This window comes from Macaca nemestrina, chromosome 12, assembly GCF_043159975.1.
Source record: "Macaca nemestrina isolate mMacNem1 chromosome 12, mMacNem.hap1, whole genome shotgun sequence".
Taxonomy (NCBI): Eukaryota; Metazoa; Chordata; class Mammalia; order Primates; family Cercopithecidae; genus Macaca; species Macaca nemestrina.
In genome coordinates this window covers 5,570,574-5,588,065 of record NC_092136.1, presented here as the reverse complement: position 1 = coordinate 5,588,065, position 17,492 = coordinate 5,570,574, and the positions used below count along the sequence as shown (strand labels likewise).

Below are 17,492 nucleotides of genomic sequence, written 5' to 3'. Positions count from 1 at the left end.
CCAGGAGGAAGGCAGGGAAGATGGGAATACCTGTGAGAGTGTGTGTGTGGGTGTGAGTGAGTGTGAATCTGTTTTGCATGGCCATAAAGCAAGACCTGAGGCTGGGTATTAATAGAGAAGGGGTTTATTTGGCTCACGGCTCTGTAGGCTGCATGGAAGCATGGTGCTGGCGTCTGCTTCTGGTGAGGCCTCAGGCAGCGTCCACTCGTGGCAGAAGGAGACGGGGAGCGGGTGTGTCACATGGCGAGAGAAGCCTGCAGACTCCTTTTAACAACCAGATCTCTCGCGAACCCTCACGAGAAGTCATTACCGCAGGGAGGGTGCCAGGCTGTTCACGAGAGATCCACCCCATGACCTAGACCCCTCCCGCTAGATCGCGCCTCCAACACGGGAAGTCAGATTCAACATGAGATTTGGAGGGGACGCACGTTCACACCGTGTGAGGGTTGGGTGTGGGAGCAGTGAGGCTGGAGGGCGCTGTGTGAGTGTGGGGGTGTGGAGGTGGGGCTCCTGGGGGCAGGGTCTGTGTCTGGGAGGGGAAGGCTTGGAGCAGGGGTCACATTGACGCCGTGTGAGTGATGAGTGTGGGAGCAGTGAGGCTGGAGGGCGCTGTGGATGTGGGGGGCTGGTGGAAGTGGGGCTCCTGGGAGCAGGGTCTGTCTGGGAGGGGAAGACTTGGAGGCAGGGGCACGAGGGGAGCCGGGTTGAGGGTTGAGGGGTGAGGAGGCAGGGATGGTACCCTGAGAGGCTAGGTGTGCTGGGCAAGGCAGGAGGGTCCCAAGGCAGGCATGGGGCTGCCACCCTTCCAACTGTGTCCTGGGTGGGCAGAGGGGAGGATGACCTTGGACAGGGATGGGGACAGGTGTTAGGACTGGGGAGCCTGTGTATGCAGCGCCCAGGAGTTGGGAGATGGGCAAGGGGAAGGGCTGCGACGGGGAAGGACTGCGGATCATGCGGCCCGGAGCAGGTCTCAAGGCCAGCTCTGGAGCCAGGCCCTCCACTCCGAGCTCAGTGACTGTGGAGTGGCCCCCAGGGCACGGGGGTCTCTGAACTGTGTGCCCACCTGGGATGGTCGGCGGGGGTGGAACTAAGCACTGCACGTGGTGCTCAGCTGCCCGGATCTCTTCCAGCCTCTGCGCGTCCGCCGGCTCCTCCGCCCCTTCTTCCTGCTGCAGAACTCCTCTATGATGAAGAAGACCTTGAAGTGCATCCACTGGTCGCTGCCGGAAATGGCCAGGTGGGCTCTTCATGCCCCGGGCTCGTAGGGCTGGGAAGCGGCTCTCTCTGCCCCAGGCCATGTGGTTGCGGGCGGGGCCCATCGGAGTCTCACCTTGGACTGCCTGCTCCGCATCCCTGGCTGGCTGGTGACAGTGTGGGGAGGACGCTGGGGGGGCGTTTGGGGTCTCAGTGGTTCCAACAGTTCCCCAGAGGCCTCCCTTCGACCTAGGCCCGGGGCTGCAGACACTGTGGCCCCAGCTCAAAGGCTGTGAGTCCCCTGGGCACTCTCTCCGATGGGTCTCCTCTTGTCCCCTCTGTCCTCACTGGGGCTGCGCCTTGCCTCTCCCCTCTGCTGTCCCCTCCCACTCATGGTGTCTGCACGTTGCCAGCCTAGACTTCATAAAGCCAAGCTGCTCCTGACGGCACCCCTGCTTGGAAGCCCTCGTGGCTCTTGTTGCCACTAGAAGCGTGGGGCGCTCTCCCTGTGCCCCAGCCCAGCCTCCATCCACCTCAGCTCACCCCGGTCCCGATCCCCTGTCACCCTCTGCTCTTGCCAGTGGCAACGGTGCGTGAGTCCCTAGTGGCTCAGGTGCTGACCCCTCACCATCCAGCTCTGGTGGGTGGAAGTGGCCCCCTCTGAGAGCCCTGGGCCCTTGGATGCTGTCTCAGCTGGGCCCCCTGGGTTTCATTGGTCACTGTCAAAGAAGGGACCCTGCCAGGGCAGGACCAGGCCTTTCCTCTGGGCCCCATGAGCTGAGCATGAGGCAAGGCCCTCGGGGAGAGGGGGACCCAGCTGCTGCAGACTCCTGGGCGCTCCTGTCACCGAGCCCCGCAGGCAGGTCAGGTGTCCCTGGGTCCTGCCTGCCCACCTGCCTGGCCCAGGCTGAGTGCTACGCTCTCCCCCAGTGTCGGGCTGCTGCTGGCCATCCACCTGTGCCTGTTCACCATGTTCGGGATGCTGCTGTTCGCCGGCGGGAAGGTAGGGCACCCTACCTTCTCAGTGGTTCCAACAGGGTCTGGGGATGGGGCTGCCCTGTGCTGTGACTAACAGAGGGGGCTGGGCCGGTGTCTGCTGCCCTGGCTTAACCCATGTGCAAACTCTGTCCAGGAGTTAGCAGTGGCCCATCAGGGGTCCAGGGGCCTGCCTTCGGGTGGCCACAGTGCTCCACCACCCCACTGCCCGGATACCTGTCTGTCCTGGGGTCTCCTGGGCTCAGGGCCACTTGTTCTCTGTCCTGGCTGCCCCTCTCCAACCCTCCCCTGCTCCCTCCCATCCTGACTCAGTTCCCCTACCCTCCTTCCCACTTCCCTCCCTCCCTGCCTATCCCCTGTCCTCCTCCCCTCCTACCTTCCTCCCTGTCTCTGTCTCCCCACCCCTCCCCGGCCCTCCCCGCCAGGCCCTTCACTGAGGGTGGTTCCTCTGGTTTCTCCTCCAGTCCCGTTCATCCTTCCTGACAACCAGGCTTGCCCTGCACCCTCTCTGACTGCAGCCCCCCAGGCTGCGCTGGCCTATTGGGAGGGCCCTCACCTCCCATGCCCTCTCCTGCCACTAGTCTCTCCCACCATATCCTCCTCTGTGGCTGCCCGGGGCGCGGCAGCTCGTTGCTGTGTGGAGGCGTCTGCCTGTCTCCCTACCCCACTGCAGTGTTACGAGTTTATTCTTCCGTCCTGGCCGAGGGCACCATCCTCCTTGGGGCTGGGGCCACACTGCATCGCTGCGGCTTTGTCGTGGGAGTGGACAGTGCTCAGCCTGTGCTGCTGTTCGTTTGTGGCCGCGTTGGGGTTTGCTGTGTGTTATCCAGAAGGGGAAGGCTGAAGCCGGGGTTCTCACCCAGGGCGGAAGCAGTGAGTGAGCCCTGTGTGTGCGTGGTGTCTGTATGTCTGTGCGTGTGCGTGGTGTATGTATGTCTGTGTGCGAGTCTGTTGTCTGTGTGCGTGTGTGGTGTCTGTGTGTGCATGGCTTGTCTGTATGTCTGTGTGTGTGTGTGGTGTCTTATGTGGTGTGTGGTGTGGTGTCTTTGCATGCGTGGTGTCTGTATGTCTGTTTGCTGTGTAGTGTCTGCATGTGTGCATGGTGTCTGTGTGCGTGCGTGGTGTTTGTGTGCGTGCGTGGTGTCTGTACGTCTGTGTGCGTGCGTGGTGTCTCTACTTCTGTGCATGCAGGGTGTCTGTACGCCTGTGCCCGTGCGCGGTGTCTGTACGTCTGTGCATGCAGGGTGTCTGTACGTCTGTGCATGCAGGGTGTCTGTACGCCTGTGCGCGTGCGTGGTGTCTCTACGCCTGTGCGCGTGCGTGGTGTCTACGTCTGTGTGCGTGTGTGGTGTATGTCTGTGCGCGTGCGTGGTGTCGCTACGCTTGTGCGCATGCGTGGTGTCTGTGTGCCTGTGTACGTGCGTGGTGTCTGTATGTCTGTGCGCGTGCGTGGTGTCTGTATGTCTGTGCGCGTGCGTGGTGTCTACGTCTGTGTGCGTGTGTGGTGTATGTGCGCGTGCGTGGTGTCGCTACGCTTGTGCGCATGCGTGGTGTCTGTGTGCCTGTGTGCGTGCGTGGTGTCTGTGTGCCTGTGTGCGTGCGTGGTGTCTGTATGTCTGTGCGCGTGCGTGGTGTCTGTATGTCTGTGCGCGTGCGTGGTGTCTGTATGTCTGTGCGCGTGCGTGGTGTCTGTATGTCTGTGCGCGTGCGTGGTGTCTGTACGTCTGTGTGCGTGTGTGGTGTATGTCTGTGCGCGTGCGTGGTGTCGCTACGCTTGTGCGCATGCGTGGTGTCTGTGTGCCTGTGCGCATGCGTGGTGTCTGTATGTCTGTGCGTGTGTGTGGTGTCTGTGTGTCTGTGTGTGTGTTCGTGCATGCATGTCTCTGTGTGTATGTGTTTGTGTGCCTGTCAGGAGGGAGAGAGGATAGGGACTCTGGTGTGGATGCCCCCTTGCCAATGGCTGTGATTCGGGGGCAGCTGGGCTGTGGAGATGGAACCGCTGACGGAATCTCAGGCCTTCCTCTGTGTGACTGTCCAGTGACTGCTGCAGTGGTGCTGTTTCCCAGAGCCCATACAAGGTGGATGTCATCATTGTGGGTGCTGGACGTGGCAACAGCCTCAGCCTTGAGGCTGGGGTGTGATCCTCCGCCTGGGAAAGCCGAGTGTCCCATCCTGAGGCACCGGGAAGGGCCGGCTCCTCCTCTAGGTGTGGGGTTCTGCCCCATGGAGCGGCCCTTGGGGAGCAAGGTGTGCCTTGTGTGAGGGGTCAGAGCGCTTGTCGTGGTCTTGGCAGGAGTCTGGATCCCTGTCCGAGGCAGGACTTGAGAGGAATATGGGATGGTGGCCGGCCTGTCCCTGCCTTCCTTCCCCGGCCATCGTGCCCTGCCAGCCTGGCCTGGGGCAGTAGCTAGGCTGTGCTTCCGGATGGCCTTGCTGGCATCGCCGGCTCCTGCTGGCGGGGTGCAGCGGCTGCCTTGCTTTAGCTACCTTTGTGAGCACGGTCCAGAGCCAGCCTGCTTGTCCTCTGCTGGCTTTGCTCGTTGTGAAGCTCCAACCTGGACTGATTTCCAAGAACCAGGGTTGGTGCTGGGGTGTGTGGTCTCCCAGCAGCCGTGATGGTGCTGTCCCATTTTACAGACGTTTCTCAGGTCGGGGCTGTGGGCTGGCTCGGGTCCATCGTTGCTGGTTGTGGCAGGTTGGGCGGGAGCCCAGGTCTCCTCTGTGTCCCTCACAGAGCTGTGGCTTGGGCTGGGCTGTAGGTATGGGAGGTCACGCCTAGGGTCTGCCCGAGCAGAGGTTGAACTGCAGAGGAGGAGCGTGAGGCCTGCTGGGAGGCTCAGTGTGGGGTGGGAGAAGGGCCTGGGCAGGGGAGTTCTCTCGGCTCTGTGGACCTCAGCATCTGTTAGGTGGTGTGGGTGCCAGAACCTTCCTCAGCTGACTCGAAGCCTGGCCCTGAACCTTGCTCAGTGGGCGCTCGGTGGGTTGTTTTACGTTCGGGAATGTGGTGGTTTGACTGGGTGGGAGTGGGAGTGGGGAGGCCCAGGAGGCCTGAGCCCAGCACTCCAGTCCTACTGTCCCCGGTGACCGCTGGAGGCCAGCCTGCCCTCCAGGCTTCAAAGGCCTTGCTCTGCTCCTCCACTCTGGCTTGGGCTGAGGCCCAGGAGGGGCCCGCCTTGCTCTCCCCAGCAGGGGAGCCTGTCCCTACCCATGGCTCTGTGCCTGACAGTGCTCCCTGCCTTCTCACTTCCTCTCAGTGGCCTCTGTGCCCCCTCCCCTTAGCAGACTGTGGCGTCTTCACCATCAATTAGTTCACGTGTCCTTGGGAGCCCCTGACTGGGCAGATGAGGGGACAGGGCCATTTTATAGGTGAGACCTTGCAGGCCTCGGTGCTATTGATGTGGCTCTGAGGCCGGAAGGGCGGCCTGTGTGAGAGGGAGTGGCCGTCACAGGCGCCTCCGTGCCAGGGCCTGCTTGTGAGGTCTCCCCTTCGCCAGCAGCTGGGCTCATGGCTTTGAAACGATCCCTAAGAGTTTGCTTTGTGTGCCAAGTCCCGCTGTGCCACCGGCCCATCCAGTTCACACAACCAGTCTGGTTTGCAGGAACCACCCATCTTCCAGCTGGGCATCTTCCAGCTGGGGGTCTGGAGGCTTGATCGGCAGAGGGTGCCCACGAGCCTGGCCCCAGTGAGAGCCCCGGGCCCAGAGTCTCGAGTGGAGTTGCTTTCCGAGCAGAAACCCTGCACGTGCCAGCTGTGTTTTGTGGCTGGGACCCCTCTCAGGAGGGAGAGAGGATAGGGACTCTCATGTGGATGCCCCCTTGCCAATGGCTGTGATTCACCACAGCCACGAGCACGGTGCCTCTGGGTCCCCTGGGTGGCCATGGGCCCTGATACACAGCCTCTAGAGTAGGCTTCACGAAGGGTCCAACCTATCCCACCGTGGCAGCCTGGGCCCCTCCTGCCCCTCCCGCCCCTGCCCGCCCCTGCCCTGTAGCCTCACTGCCCGCACAGTATATGGCAGAATCGGCTGCGAGCAGGCGAGGTGGCCTGAGGGAGGTCACTAGGCTGGCCGAGGGCTTTCTGCTGTGGTTCTGAGCCGTCCTGCTTCCAGGCACCATGTCCGTGCGGGTGAGCGGTCTCCCTGGGTGCCCACTCTTGGCCCTGAGATCCTGAGTTTGGTGCTGTCTGGCCATGAGCTCAGCCTGCTGGGAGGCCACAGGGAGATGCAGACTGGGCAGTGGGTGGATGGTTCCAGCCGGTTGGGTCCGGGGCCTGGGGCTCAGCCTGTGGGGTGGGGACCCGGTGGCGCCCTGGAGCTGCCGCTTCTGCTCTCAGCAGGATGATGGGCAGGACAGGGAGAGGCGGACCTACTTCCAGAACCTGCCTGAGTCTCTGACTTCCCTCCTGGTGCTGCTGACCACGGCCAACAACCCCGATGGTGCGTGCAGGGCCAGGGAGGGACTCTGGGGGTCGGTGAGCCCAGCATGGGGGGCCGGTTTGGGTCGCTGAGCCTTAGCACCCAGCGGGAGTGTCCGAGCCCTTTTTATCGACAAGTGGAGAAGAAAGGGTGACATTTTCCTTCCTCCCCTTCTTTTCCTTTCTCTTCTTCCTTGTCTTGGTTTTCTTCTCCCTCTCCCTTCTCCCTTCTCTTTCCTTCTTTCCTTTGCTGTCTCATGCCTTTGTTTTCTTACTCCCTCCTCCCTTTTCTCTTCGTCTCCTCTTCCTCCTCGTCGTCTCACTCCTCTGAGAAGCTGAAAGTGGCTGGTGTTCTTCATAGGGTGATGATGGCAGTGGTCAGAGGGTCCCCTGGTGCCCTCCTACTGGAGGTCAGTGGTCAGAGGGGTCTCCCGGTGCCGTCCTGCTGGAGCTCCACACACCCACACTCCTGTTGCTGCTGAGGTTCAGCTGTGGGAGCCACTGGGCAGCAGCACGTGAGGGCCAAGGGTCTTACCAGCCATGATGCTCACCCTGTGTGATGCTGGTGGGGCCTCCGCTGCTCAGGTGCAGGTGTGGCCAGGATGAAGGCCACGGTCCTGGGCTTGGCTGTGGCCCAGCCACCCTGGCTGGTACCTTTCATCTTGCGGACCCTGAGTGCTGTCTCTTGTGTCCTCTGAGTCCTAGCAAGTGACCGCAGGGGGAGCAGGACTGTCTGTGGGGAGAGCTGCAGGGAGGCTGTGAGCTCTGCGCACAGAGGGACATCCTTGATAGGTAGGGAGTTCCCCGTCCTGGAGGGTGTTCGAGCAGAGGCGAGAGATCGAATTCGGACAGGAAGGCCTCTCAGTCCTCCCAGGAGACCTCTTTTCTTTTCTTTTCTCTCTTCTTTTCCTTTCCTTTTCCTTTTCCTTTCCTTTCAGACGGAGCCACGCTATGTCACCCAGACTGGAATGCAGTGGCGTGATCTCGGCTCACTGCAACCTCCACCTCCTGGGTTCAAGCGATTCTCCTGCCTCAGCCTCTTGAGTAGCAGGGATTACAGGCATGAGCCACCACGCCTGGCTAATTTTTGCATTTTTAGTAGAGATGGAGTTTCACTATGTTGGCCGGGCTAGTCTTGAATTCCTGACCTCAAGTGATCCACCCGCTTCAGCTTCCCAAAGTGCTGGGATTACGGGTGTGAGCCAACACTCGGCAGTGGAGACCTCCTTTCCACAGCGGAGACCTCCTTTCCACAGTGGAGACCTCCTTTCCCCAGCGGAGACCTCCTTTCTATTGCAGAAGCAAATAGTGTAGGGTCAGGATGGGAATGGGATCAGGAACTGAGGTTGTCAGTCTGCGTTATTTCTTTTTTCTTTCAGTGATGATTCCTGCATATTCCAAGAACCGGGCCTACGCCATCTTCTTCATAGTCTTCACCGTGATAGGTGAGTGCAGGTAACGTGGCCAGCATTCTGTGACAGGATCCCGAGAGCTCAGGGACCGGCACACTCCGCTCCCTCCATGACCTGAAACTTCACATCCGTGTGTTTCACTCCAGAGATCACCCCAGGGATCCCCCGCCAACAGCTTCACCCCAGGGATTCCCCACCCCACGGCTTCACCTTGGGGAGCCCCCACCCCACGGCTTCACCCCAGGGATTCCCCACCCCACGGCTTCACCCCAGGGAGCCCCTACCCCAAACTTTCTGTTCTGTCATCACCGTCGACCTCATCGTCCTCCCACCCGTGACTGCGCTGGCCAGGCCACGTTTCCATTTGATAGGGGCGCCCCCGGCACTGTGCTGTCCTGTGCTGGCCGCCCTGGCGTTGGTTTTGCTGCTGTGCTGGTGGCCCCCTGACTGTGGCTGTCTCCTCTTGAAGGAAGCCTGTTTCTGATGAACCTGCTGACGGCCATCATCTACAGCCAGTTCCGGGGCTACCTGATGGTGAGCGAGCTCCCCCATCCTGGCTCTGCCTGGAGCTGCCGGGAGGCCAAGCAGGGTGTGGCTTGAGCTGAGCAGCTGGGTGATCCTTGCTGGCCAGGCTCCTGGTGGGATGGGAGGGCAGGGTTGCCACCTCCTGTGGATCCGCTGGGGATACACATATGTTGTTGCTCTGGCCACTGCCAGAGATGGCAGCTCCCAGGACAGCGGACCCTAAACCCTCTTGAGGGGGAGCCGGGGGGGCCCCCCAACACACAGAGAAGAAACATGGCCCAGTGTATTGCACAGCACGCCCGTCAGACACCTTCCTGTGTGGCCTGTTCCGGGAGTCCGTGACCATCCTCTCATTCCCGGGGGGTGAGGGAGTCTGTGACCAGTCCTCTCATTCCCAGGGGGTGAGGGGCTGCCCCCAGGCATGGGGGACTGGGCCCCCTCCAAGGCTGCCCAGATTCCCCCTCTGCCTGTTCCCCAGGGGAGGGACGGGTTGGGGGTTCTGAGCCGGGGGGGGCTGATCCTGCCGTTCAGAGCCTTCCTCTTTGCAGAAATCTCTCCAGACCTCGCTGTTTCGGAGGCGGCTGGGGACCCGGGCTGCCTTTGAAGTCCTGTCCTCCACGGCGGGGGAGGGAGGAGCCTTTCCTCAGGCGTGAGTGCTGAGCTTGGGCCGTCTTCTCCCTGAGGGCGGGCGCTGTGGCTGCTGGGCAGGGGGCGGGTGTTCATTAGGGGCTTCTCGTGCTCGGCCTGTCCCTCGCCGCTGCTGGCTGGCACCCACCTCGCAGAAACCACCGTGTCCCTGGCGCTCTGTGGTTCCCGGCATCCTTGCCCTGAGTCCATGCCTTTATCTTTGTGCCCCCCAGTGACCCTGGGCTGGTGAAGGGCCGAGTGGCCTGGCTTCTCCTTGTCCCCCTTCTGTGCTGACTTAGGCAGCAGAGCCAGAGGTGCGTGGGCCAGGTGTCCACACCACCGTCCTGCTTGGAAATGAGGGCAGAGAGCTTGAGGGACACTGCGGTGGCAAGTTCTGGTCCTGACTGCTCATAGTGGTGAAGGCAGTTTGCCCCTCCTCGGGGGGACGGCAGTGGCAGGACACTCCTTACAGGGGCTCTTGTTGTGGCTCAGGCTGCAAAGTGGCTTCACGGCAAAGCTCAAGCCAGACGCCAGGACTAGAGGACTCAGGCCCGGGTTCCGAGCGGGGCTGAGCTGGCTGTGCTGACTGGGCTGTGGGTTTTCCCTACAGAGTTGGGGTGAAGCCCCAGAACTTGCTGCAGGTGCTTCAGAAGGTGCAGCTGGACAGCTCCCACAAACAGGCCATGATGGAGGTACCCGCCCCTGCTCCCAGCCTCCTCTGGGCTCCTCCCGGGAGGTCACTTGGGCCAGCAGCCCCTTTTCAGGACTGCGTGTGTGGCTTGAGGTCACCTGCAGCGTTCACAGCCCGTCGGGTTGGGGCTGGGGGCACTCACCTCCGAGGGCGTTCACCTTCCCGGGTGCCCCTGCTGACCTGCGCTCCTTCCTCTGCAGAAGGTGCGCTCCTATGGCAGTGTTCCGCTCTCGGCTGACGAGTTTCAGAAACTCTTCAACGAGCTTGACAGAAGTGTGGTTAAAGAGGTAAGTGGGGCCACGGCCGCCCAGGGCGGATAGTGGGGGCCGTCCAGTTTCCACCGCCCTTGATCACCTGGGGAGCTCCTCTAACGATGGGCGCCGGGATTCGCCTGCCAGGGGTCCTGGCTCCTAGGATGGGAACTGGGAATGGAGATCTCTTTGGCTCTTGGAGATTGGGGAGATTTTTATGAAATTCCCCAGACCCCAGGAACTAGCCTGAGCCCAGCCCGACACAAATAAATCTTCCAAATGGTTTTCTCCATTTCCATGACAGACTCTCCTTTTCCTGTCTGTCCTTTCTTAGGAGGTCCGCATGCTGGTCCTCTCCAAGGCCTTTGTCTTTCGCCCTTGACACGGGTTTACAGAGTTCCCAGGTGGGCCTCAGCAGCCGTCTAAGCTCTGTGTCCGGAAGGCCTGGGCCGGGGGGTGGAGACATTGGGAAACAGCCCAGGCGCTCACAGGCAGTGCGGGGGCAGCACGGGGGCTGCTGTTCCAGCTGCTCAGCCTCAGAGGACTGAGCCGGACCCTGGAACGGGGATGGGGCACAGAGGCGGAGTCGCAGACGCCTGCCAGTTCTGGGTCACTTTTCTCGTTTGCTCAGGCTCCTGGGACGGCACCACAGACTGGGGCAGGGGTGGGGCTGAAGCAGCAGGCATTTGTCATCTCACGGTCCTGGCCGTCAGTCCGAGGCCAAGGTGTCACAGGGCTGGTTCCTCCTGAGGCCCCTCTCAGTGGCTTGTAGGTGCCACCCTCTCCCCGTGTCCTCACCTGAGGCCTCTCTCCGTGGCCTGTAGACATCACCTTCTCCCTGTGTCCTCACCTGAGGTCTTTCTCCGTGGCCTGTAGATCCCACCCTCTCCCTGTGTCCTCACCTGAGGCCTCTCTCCGTGGCCTGTAGACATCACCTTCTCCCCGTGTCCTCACCTGAGGCCTCTCTCCGTGGCCTGTAGACATCACCTTCTCCCTGTGTCCTCACCTGAGGCCTCTCTCCGTGGCCTGTAGACATCACCTTCTCCCTGTGTCCTCACCTGAGGCCTCTCTCCGTGGCCTGTAGACATCACCTTCTCCCTGTGTCCTCATGTGGTCATCCCTCTGTGTGTCATCTCCTATTCTTAAAAGGACCCTATTCAGATTGGATGAGGGCCCATTCTAATGGCCTTGTTTTAACAAATTACCTTTTAAAAGTCACATTCTAAGCTACTGGGGTTAGAGGTTAAAGATACGAATTCTGAGGGAGACAAAATTCAGCCCCCAGCAGCTGTCACCTGCCTCAGGATTCTGTCGGCCTCTGTGGCTGCAGGCCCCTGTCAGAGGTGGTTCTCTAAAAAACATGTTTTCCTAAGGTCCTTCCAGACCTCTGGAGTCAGACCCTGCCCCAACCTGAGCTTGAGTGGCACGTGCTCGTCCCCATTGTCACTTTGGGCATCCCCTTTAGGGCTGCATTCCTCAGTGTGGCCCCCCCAACTCCTTGGGGCATGGGCGATGAGTGTGGTGAGGATCAACAGGCGGCACTTTAAGTATTCACGCCATCAAACCTCTGTTTGGGACAAGGCTGGGCAATGTGGTATCAACTTAAGGTTGTCTTGAAGATAGGAAATAAATTTTGAGTGCAGGTGCAGATTTCCCAGAAACTGTGGAGATGGTCCTCAGATGACAGAAAATTAAGAAGCAGTGTTCTAGATAATGGTGCTTGTCCTAGGGCCAGAGATGTTTGGGGCTCAGGAAGCAGCTCTTAGCGACTGTCATAGGCTAGTTTGCTGTGATCCGGCCCCTTGCCGGGGCAGGCAGACGCAGGCCGGGAAAAGCCAGTCATCCTAAAGGTTCTGGAAAGGTGGTTGTCGTTTCTCAGGCTTTGTTCCTGGTGTGCTCTGGGCCATCTGGGCTCTCCCTGAACCGTTGTTGCTGTTCCCTAGGGTGCGGCTGAGTCCTGGTTGTCCAGAGCTGACTTTCCCACCCTTTTCCAGTGTCAGGATTTGATGAGACCTGGAGGGGAGTTCCTCCTCCCATGATGCTGTGGAGGAAGAGTGGACGGATTGCTTTGGCCGTGACCCAGTAGAGCGGGCTCGTGTGCGCGCAGGAGTGGGGAAGGCCCACCAGGCTGGCCTGGCCAGATTCCCAGCCTGGCTGTCTCCTTTGAGGTCCCAGCGATGCTCTTCCCGGGGCACCGAGCACTGGGCTTTGAGATGGGAGCTTAGGTTCCACAGGTTTTGGGAGCTGCGATATCCTTAATTTGGTTTGCTGACACCTTCTTTCCTCAATAATGCTGACTGTAGAGGGGAGGCCATTGCCCCTCGGTATCTGCAGGGATTGCCTCTAGGACTCCATGTGGATACAAAATCCATGGATGTTTAAATCTCTTATGTAAGATGATGTAGTGTTTGCAGGTAACCTACACACATCCTTCTGTATACTTTAAACCATTTCTAGACTGCTTAGAATATACCTAGCACCTAGGGATGCGGTGGGAGCTTGGGGAATACGGGTAAGCAAACCTGTACGCTCCGCATGGACGCCGTTTCCCCTGAGTGTGTTTTGATCTGCAGTGAGTTCAGTCTGCAGATGCAGTGCCCGCTGATGCGAAGGGCTGGCTGAGCTTCCATTTTGGGAGGTAGATGCTTCTGGGATTGCTGAGATTTGGGGCAGCCTGTGGGTTTGGAAGCACAGAGGTGCTTTCTTGGCAGGCTGACGTCATGGGAGCGCCAGCCTTTTCGAGAGCCCTCCTGTGTGGGGTCACCGCCTGGGCGTCAGTCTGGCCGTGGCCAGGCAGTAGTTTGGTGCTTGCTGGCGAGCTCCAGAGAAGGTGCCCTGCCTGCTGCTGAAAGAAGTCTCCTCTTCATATAAGAAGCTTTTGGGGTTAAAAATGTAGTCGTCATTCATTATAGACAACAGAGGAAAGTGGGAAAATCCACCTCACTGGCTTTCTACCCAGAGACAACCACTTTAGTCATATCAGTTACTTCTCAGTTACACAGCTAACGTGTGAACACCTGCTCCCTGTAACAATTTAAACATACAGATAATGCTAAAATCTCTCTTGGCCACGGTCAGTCTGGGTTAAACAGAAAGTGTCGTATATGGAAGTGGCAACTACGATAAAAGAGTAACTGTAAGATGTAAGGAAACCGTGTGGTGTCCTCGGGCCGAGGGGAGTGCGTGAGAAAGGATGGACCTGGATGGGGACCCTCCAAAGCCGGGGTTCAGACCTCTTGAGATAAGGTGTGGGTTCATCCACAGGAATGCAGAGACGTTCACTGGTCTCCCTGGGCTCCGGTTGGTCTGTGGTCACCGGGTAAGCAGGAGGCGACCTTCCCGGGTGCAGCAGGCTCAGGCTGTGAGCAGGCGGTGGCATTGTCCTGCCGAGGGAATTGTGTGCCAGTGCGGGCAGGTGGCGTTTGGGCACTGGTTTCCACCCTGAGGACTGGGGGAAGCTGAGAAATTTTCAGGAGGTCAGGCTGCGGCTGTAGGTCGCCCGGGGACTGTGTGTCTGGGACAGAGAGCGTCCACATGTGCTTCACACCACACCCCGATCCACCCTGCAGCATCCGGAAACCACAGGGGAGGCCTGCCCTCCTGCCGTGTCCCTCCACTTGCCCTCCCACCCTCCTGCCCTCCTGTGGTGTCCCCCCACTTGCCCTCCTGCGGTGTCCCTCACTTGCCCTCCTGCCCTCCTGCGGTGTCCCTCACTTGCCCTCCTGCCATGTCCCTCCAGCCCCTCCGCTGAGAAAGCCCCACCTCCCTCACACTGCGGACGAGACGCTGAAAGGGGCCCTGCCGTTGTGGCAGAGTGCGTGTCGAGGAGGATATCGGGAGCCGAGAGGAAGTTCGCTGATCACTGCACCGCCAGTTTGGATCTCACTCGAGAGTAGACACTCTATTCAACTGGCTATTTTGGTGTTTTCCTTCCAGACTTTTCCCCGTGTAATTTCAGGCATTTGTAGGCACCGGAGGAAACAGTTGCTTTGTTCTTCTTTGACGTATACGTGAAGCATCGCGATTTTCACTCCGCAGCCTGCCTGTTCATGCAGCCGTGTCTTCTCGCCCTCTCCATTTTCATATGGATTTTTTGGGGGGATGAGCTGTAGCGACGTGTCACATGCGGCTGTGGAGTACTTGACACGTGGCTGTTGCCACTGAATAACTGAGTGTTGAATTTCGTTGCATCGAAATTATCATGAAATAGCCGCCGGTGGTCAGTGGCCCCGTGTAGGACGGCAGGTGCAGGTCCCCTTGCTGAGAAACATTTAGGCCGTTCCCGTTGTCGACCTCGTGCACACGTGGACGTGTCTCAAGGAGGCTGCTGAGCGTGGGAAGTGCTGGGTCTCGCGAGGATCCTGACAGTGGCAGTGGCTGCCCGCCTGCCCCTCACTGCCTTCTGCCGCTGCCGGCCCACCATACAGGAGTCGGTTCTGTGCTAAGTTTCTGTAGCTCTGAGCATATCACTTACGTGTGTTTTTTCACACAGCTTTTTTGTTTTTAAATATCAGGGTGACACTTTGCATACATTTAAGGTGACTCTAATATCACAGCATGATTTCCTTACAGCCTCAGTGGACATTTCAGTTGCTTCTATTTCTCTTTGGGTGTTACAAAGACCACTGAGATAAACACCTCAATGTATAAAGCGATTTCTGTGTCTGGGATTATTTCCTGTGACTGGATAGATAGGATGGGAGATGAGGTAGGAAAAAATCTAATCCCAGAATAAGAGGGCATGAGCGTTTTTGGGCTGCAACAGCCACGGCTGCTAGACTGTGCTTCTGAGCGCGTGTGTTCCTTACCCAGCACCCGCCGAGGCCCGAGTACCAGTCCCCGTTTCTGCAGAGTGCCCAGTTCGTCTTTGGCCACTACTACTTTGACTACCTGGGGAACCTCATCGCCCTGGCAAACCTGGTGTCCATTTGCGTGAGTGCAGATTTGCCTCAGAGCTGGCCTGGAAGTGCCTGTTCCCACCCACCTTGCACGGGAGCCTGCCCCGCCTGCCTCGCCCACCGCTGTGCTGGGCCAGCCGGTGAGCCCTCTGCTCTGGCTTTGCAGGTGTTCCTGGTGCTGGATGCAGATGTGCTGCCTGTTGAGCGTGATGACTTTGTCTTGGGGGTAAGTTCTGAGCTGCCCACCTGTCAGGGCCAGGGCGAGGCTGGGCAGGGCTGCCAGCCCTGGGGCCCAATGCTGGGTGCCTCTTCTGCCCCTTTAGATTCTCAACTGTGTCTTCATTGTGTACTACCTGTTGGAGATGCTGCTCAAGGTCTTTGCCCTGGGCCTGCGAGGGTACCTGTCCTATCCCAGCAACGTGTTTGATGGGCTCTTCACCATTGTCCTGCTGGTAAAATAGGCGCGTCCGAGGCTGGCCTCTCCTGGGCGGGTGGGTGAGCGCCACCTGGGCTCTGTGCTGGCCCATCTCAGGCCTCCCCTGAGGACCAGAGGCTGTGGGAAGGTGGGCTTCTGTTCTCAGTGGTGAGGGCTGGCTTCCCTTCCAGCCGAGTTGCTCAGTGGGTAGCCGGTGGGCTTTAGGAGGCTGGGTTTCTACTGTGTTTGAGTGTCATGGGGGACAGGCTGCCACTCCTGACCCCCAGGGGAGGCCCTGAAGGACCCGTAGCCCTGGCCAGCGACTCCAGCCCGGGGCACAGCCTCTAATGTCACTGATAGACGGTGTGACCTCAGCATGGTGGAGCGAGGGGCCGGGGGCTCTCAGGCACCAGGGTGTTCTTGGGAAATGCTTACACTTCCTTTCCCCAGACCCCGTGGGAGTGAGGGCATGTCACCCTTGGGGTGTGTGTCACAGGCGGCCACATCAGAGTGACGTTTGCTGTAGCTGGCAGGCCCCTCGGCACGCGGGTGAAGAGAAGCTTGAGAAGGGCCCTGCGGTCTGTCCTTGACTCAGTAGTTTTCTGCCATCCCCGCCCCCAATCTGTGCAGTCCCCCGATTCCTGAGTCCCCGATTCCTGAGTCCCCCGATTCCTGAGTCCCCCGATTCCTGAGGCCAGGGTTTCTTTCCAGCTGAAGGGAGTCCCGACATCTGCAGCCAACCCACGGGGTCCAGGACCAAGCTCTGGTTTCTCCCCAAAAGCCCCTTTTGGGGAGAATGTGTTAGAGATGAGCTTTATATTTCCTTTAAGGGCTGCCCAGATTAGTGTTGCTGTAGCGAAGCCTTCTTTTCTTTTGTAATTAAAGGTTTTGGAGATCTCAACTCTGGCTGTGTACCGATTGCCACGCCCAGGCTGGTATGTGACTGGGCAGAACCGAGGGCGGCTACAGCAAACAACACCACCACCTAGCACCCCTGGGAGGGTCTCAGTGGTGTCCAGGGAGCCAGGCCTGCCCGCCGGGTCTGCTCTGACTCTAGGGCAGACCCCATGATGGTGGAATGGGTGGGCCGATCCCTCAGCAGAGGCTGTGTCGGGGCAGGGCCCTGCCATCGCTCTGGGCGTCCTCTCTCCAGAAGCTGGCGCTTGCAGGCTGTGGAGGGAAGCCGTTGTTCCCCCTCGGAGATGCCCTCCACAGTGGCAGTGGGCTCCCCCTCCCAGCACACATGCTGGGGGTTGGCAGTGGAGATGCCCCTGGCTCAGGTCTCAGGGGGGGCCTGTGATCACTGGGGTTGGGCTGAGCCCCTCTGCTGGCGGGAAGGTCCTTGGGAGAGCCCCCAACTCACAGAGTGACCTTGAGTCATCACCTCCCACTCTAGATGTCACTTTAGCCCCCTTAAAATAGTGGAGCCAGGGGCCCGGGGCTCGCTGAACTCTGATGCAGTGTGCTGATTCCTCACTGCCAGGGTTCTGGCCATGAACAGACAACCTGGGCAGGGACTCTGCCCTGGCCATCAGCCGGGCTGCTCTGCCTTGGCAGTGTGGCTCCGGTGTGCCCGTGATGAGACAGGAAGGGTGGGGCACAGGGCCCAGTGTGCCAGCCTCGGCCCTGTGGTTAGGCCAGGCTCCTTGGGTCTGTGTGTGCTTTGTTATCCACCCCCCCTGCCTAGGGAGCAGCTGGGAATCGCTTGGAGGGGGTGGGCACGGTGAACAGCAGAGGCCTGCTGTTCCGTCACCTCCCTGGGAAGCCCCCCAGGAAGGCAGGCAGTGCCACCGTGCTGCGCCATGGGGCTGGCGTGGCTTCGTCTTTCACGTGCACTGAGCATGCCAGCTGCACTTTGGTCTAAGTCATTACCTTGGGGGGCTGACACTCTGGATGAGAATGGGTTTGAGTTTCAATAGAAATGAAAGCATGGAAAGACCGAGACCCGCCAAGCGCAGGAAACCAAGGCAGGAGACTTGGCTCACCCAGTTCTGCTGGGGCCTGAGCTGGAGCAAGTTCAGTGTCTGGAGCCTCCGTGCCCTCCCGTGTGGACGGAGGGTCTGTATAGA

The 17,492-nt window shown here is 59.7% G+C and overlaps 1 protein-coding gene across 13 annotated transcripts in view; it reads left to right on the top strand.

Annotated features, from left to right (window-relative positions):
- Positions 1-17,492, top strand: part of LOC105469720 (two pore segment channel 2) — a 202,702-nt gene that overhangs the window by 13,353 nt on the left and 171,857 nt on the right. For 10 of the 13 annotated variants that reach the window (XR_011610439.1, XR_011610438.1, XR_011610437.1 and 7 more), the window contains exons 6-17: positions 1,131-1,237; positions 2,125-2,197; positions 6,524-6,626; positions 7,984-8,049; positions 8,486-8,550; positions 9,090-9,190; positions 9,779-9,860; positions 10,060-10,146; positions 14,923-15,042; positions 15,175-15,234; positions 15,332-15,460; positions 16,309-16,358. Coding sequence is in view for 7 of the 13 variants with exons in the window: in XM_011721166.2 (XP_011719468.2) it covers positions 1,131-1,237; positions 2,125-2,197; positions 6,524-6,626; positions 7,984-8,049; positions 8,486-8,550; positions 9,090-9,190; positions 9,779-9,860; positions 10,060-10,146; positions 14,923-15,042; positions 15,175-15,234; positions 15,332-15,460; positions 16,309-16,358 (1,043 nt within the window). In the remaining 6 variants the exon portion in view is untranslated. The remainder of the gene's footprint in view (positions 1-1,130; positions 1,238-2,124; positions 2,198-6,523; positions 6,627-7,983; positions 8,050-8,485; positions 8,551-9,089; positions 9,191-9,778; positions 9,861-10,059; positions 10,147-14,922; positions 15,043-15,174; positions 15,235-15,331; positions 15,461-16,308; positions 16,359-17,492) is intronic. The other 3 variants (XR_011610436.1, XR_980036.2, XR_011610440.1) reach the window with 2 other exon arrangements.